The sequence below is a fragment of the Marmota marmota genome, unplaced genomic scaffold (genome assembly GCF_001458135.2).
Source record: "Marmota marmota marmota unplaced genomic scaffold, marMar, whole genome shotgun sequence".
Classification (NCBI taxonomy): Eukaryota; Metazoa; Chordata; class Mammalia; order Rodentia; family Sciuridae; genus Marmota; species Marmota marmota.
The window spans coordinates 6202609-6206574 of record NW_026000137.1 but is presented as its reverse complement, the minus strand read 5'-3'; the positions used below and the strand labels follow the sequence as shown (position 1 = coordinate 6206574).

The 3966-nt window shown below is 52.0% G+C and overlaps 1 protein-coding gene across 1 annotated transcript in view; it reads right to left on the bottom strand.

Annotated features, from left to right (window-relative positions):
- Ube3c (ubiquitin protein ligase E3C) overlaps positions 1–3966 on the bottom strand; it is a 67766-nt gene that overhangs the window by 12201 nt on the left and 51599 nt on the right. The window contains 1 exon segment of the mRNA XM_048785404.1: positions 3369–3642. Within this exon segment, the coding sequence (XP_048641361.1) occupies positions 3369–3642 (274 nt within the window).

The following is a 3966-nucleotide window of genomic DNA, read 5'->3' as shown; positions in this document are numbered from 1 at the left end:
TGGTACCAGGGATTGAACCTGGGGTGCTCAACCACTGAGCCACATCCCCAGCCCTCCTTTTTATATTTTATTTAGAGACAGGGTCTCACTGAGTTGCTTAGCACCTCGTTAAGTTGCTAAGGCTGGCTTGGAACTTTTAATCCTCCTGCCTCAGCTCCCAAATAGCTGGGATTACAGGTGAGCACCACTGCCTTCAGCTAAAACTCTTATTTTTCTGTGGTGCTGAGGATCGAACCCAGTGCCTCATGTATGCCAGGTGAGCACTCTACCACTGAGCCACAACTCCAGCCCCTAAAACTCTTTTCTGATTGTGACCCCCAGGTACAGCTTTTCTGTGGGCTGGCTCAGAGCCCGTCCCTGCTTCCAGGCCCTGCGCACTCAGTCGAAACCTCTTCTTCTGCAGAGGTGCTCAAACATGTCCTTGCTCCTGGTTTTTCCACCAGCTGACACCACCCACTACAGGATGTCATACACTCCAGGCCCGACACGCCCAGCACCAGCTCTGGAATGACACAGGGGCTCTCCCTGGAGTCCAAGAGGAAACTGACTTCCTAGCAGGTGAGACCCGACAGCCACCTGCATCTTGACCTTCCTCTTGCCTTGGGTTCCGTTTCCTCCTCCTCCATTTTTGCTGGAGCATCACAATTAACGTTACAGTGGGCTTTGTTACACATGTGCACACGCACACCGTAACACCACACTCTGGCCACACCCAGCCAGCACTTCTCCGCTCCCTTTCCTCCTCCCACTGGGTCCCTTTCCTCGACTGATCTTCCTTTGATTTTCATGAGATCTGCCCCCATCTTTTCCTTTTTCCTCTCTAGATTCTAGATGACCCTTGACCTCCGAGTTTGGCTTATTTTACTTAACATACTGTTCCCAAGACCCATCCACTTTCCTGAAAATGACATCATCTCATTTTTCTTTATGGCTGAGTCGAACTTCGTTGTGCGTGTGTGCCACATTTCCTCCATCCACCCACCCACTGATGGACCCTAGGCCGGCGCCATGTGTGGCTATTATGGACTGTGCTGCTATATACACGGGGATGCGCATGTCACATGACTTGAGTTCTTCAGGTCAACACTGAAGGGTAGAAAACTGGGTCACGTCTAGTGGTTCCGTGTCTAGTCTTTTGAGCCTCAGCCTCCTGAGCTGCTGGGATCACAGGCGTGTGCCACCACTGCACCTGGGTATTTTCTATTTTTGAGACAGGGCCTCACTAAGTTGTCCAGGCTGGCCTTGAACTTGTGATCCTCTTGCCTCAGACCCTCATGTCACTGGGATTACAGGTGTGTGTGTCACCATGAGCAGCTCTAAATTTACCTTTAAGTGATACATAAAAACAAAATTGTATGAATTTATGGGATACTATAGGTATTTGAAACATTTATGCACTGTGTAATGTTTGAGCAGGTTAAACATACCCATCTCATCTACCATTTCTGTTATGGTGAAAACATTCAAACTCCTTTCTTGGGGCTGGGGCTATAGCTCAGTTGGTAGAGTGTCTGCCTTACATGCACAAGGCCCTGAGTTCAATCCCCAGCACCACAAAACAAGCAACAGACTTTCTTCTGGATTTTTACTGTTGTCTGTAGTCAGCCTACTGTGCACACCAGGTGTGATTTTGTGGTGTGGGGATGGACGCCCCGGGCCCACACCCACCTTGCACCAGAACTTATCCCCATCTAGTGGAGGGATTTCTAAGCTGGGCAAAGCTCATGAACGACCTGAAGGCCTAGATTAGAACCGGGTGATAATATCCATTTGAGAAACAACTGCAAAGTTTACAACAGTATATTTGTGGGTAAAATCCAGCTGTTAGATTCAGAAAAGCTCTGCTCTAGAGAAACACCAACACACCTGTCTTTCCTGTGACTTGAGTTTTTACTCTGAAAAGGAAATGTGAATTGAGAAAGCACAGGAAGTCACTTACACATCTAACAAGTCTGGGCCACATGAGATATTAACAAGTATGCCTTCCAACTCCTGGTGGGAGCCTCTCGCGTCATCCCTGAGCGGTCTGACTGTGGCCGTTGTGTGTGGGGATGACCAAGGCTGAAGCGGACAGGCCCTGCCAGCATCTCAGGTGCTGCTACCTCAGGCCATCCAGGCCCACTGAGCCCCACCTGCTGCCTGCGCTCTCCATGTCTAAAGCAGGGCTCAGGTGGCAGCCACTCATCTACACATCTCAGCATGCTGCACACATGTCCACTGCAGCCTTCGGCCAAAAGGAGGACGAGGAACCAGAAAAAGGAGCCCAGTCCTGGTACCCACAACTGCACAAGAACGCACGAGAGTCCATGGTACGAAGTGTTCCAGGAGGCAGGTGGGGAGAGCCTAAGTGGGCTGCGGTGCTCGAGATATGGCAGGGGCTACTGCTGACGAGCAGTGTCTTTTCTAGGACAAACAAAATGTTTTGGTTGGGTGCAGTGGTGCCCACCCACCTGCAGTTCCTGTGAACTGGGAGGCTGAGGAGGGAGGACTGCAAGTTGAAAGCTAGCCTCAGCAGTTTAGTAAGGCCTGTGGCAACTTAGTGAGACCCGTCTGAAAATGTGAATAAAAAGGGCTAGAGGGCAGGGGCTGTGGCTCAGTGGTAGAGCACTTGCCTCACATCTGTGAGGCCCTGGGTTCGATTCTCAGCACTGCATATAAATAAATGAAAAAAAATAAGGTCCATCAACAAGAACAAGTACAGGGCTGGAGCCGGGCACTGTGGTGCACGCTTGTAATCTCAGCAGCATGGGAGGCTGAGGTGCTAAGCAACTCAGTGAGACCCTGTCTCAAAATAAAATATAAAAACGGATGGGGATGTGGCTCAGTGGTTAAGTATCACTGGGTTCAATCCCCAATGCCAAAAAAAAAAGGCTGGAGATATGGCTCAGTGGAGAAGTGCCTCTGGAAGAACTGAAAAGGAAACACTCTAAAGGTGGCTGCTCGACTCTACAAACACATCAACACCACTGAGCTGCTCCAGTTCATGCTGTGACTTCTCTCTCAGTAAAGTTGTTTCTGAGAGAGTTAAGAGGGTGCAGGTCAGTGGCAGAACACTGAAAAAAAGGGGAAAAAAACCCCAAAACTAAACCAAACCCCCCAACACAAAACTTAGTTTGAACCTCCAATATAGGCCTTCTTTTCCTTTTAAAAAAGAAAAAGTAAAGGAACAAGGACCACCACTCATTCAGCGAGGCCAGGAAGCCTCCCACACGGGCTGCACCTGGAGCGGCGTACTCCCAAAGGTCCCGTCCTGGCGGTGCTGCCCCATGCCGTGGCACAGGAGCAGAGGACACGGGTCTTGATGAAGGCAGGCGGGCAGGCCGGGCCGGCCTCTCACTGCAAGGCTCACCCGCCCTCTCGGGTGAGTCAAAAGGGCGGTGGAGGAAACGCTGCCCCGGGGCTGGAGACAGACGCAGGGGCCCTGCTCACCTGGGCCTCTCCCAGGTCGTTGTTCACCACGGTGAAGTTCAGCCCCAGCTCCTCCACGTCCTCCTCGTAGCTCTTGAGGAACAGCAGGTTCCTGTAGACCTCGGGGTCCAAGGAGGCCAGATGGTGGATGTCCACATCGGCACTGGTGCCCAGCAGCTTGGAGAGGAAGAAGCCGGCAAAGGGCAGCTCCACCAGCATGTTTTCATAGAGAGCCTTCAGACAGGACAGAGCAGGGCACAGGGTTAGCATTCACAGATACTTCTGTCATGCTTCCTCAACTGAACAGGGTCCTAGGGCAGCGGCTCTTTCTCCGCGGCCACGGCAGGGTGAGCCCGCGGGCCAGGCCTCGACAGAGGCACTCCCTGGGAGCGTTCAGTCTGCCACAGCTCACTGCAGACTGTGCGGGGCTGAGACACAGTGCTGAGACAGAAGGGACGTGGGCCACTCCTCTGCACTCCCAAAGGGTCAGAGGGGATGGTAGACGTAGAGCCCTCACCGATGTCCCAAGAATCACCAAGAACAAAGCAGCAGCAGCAG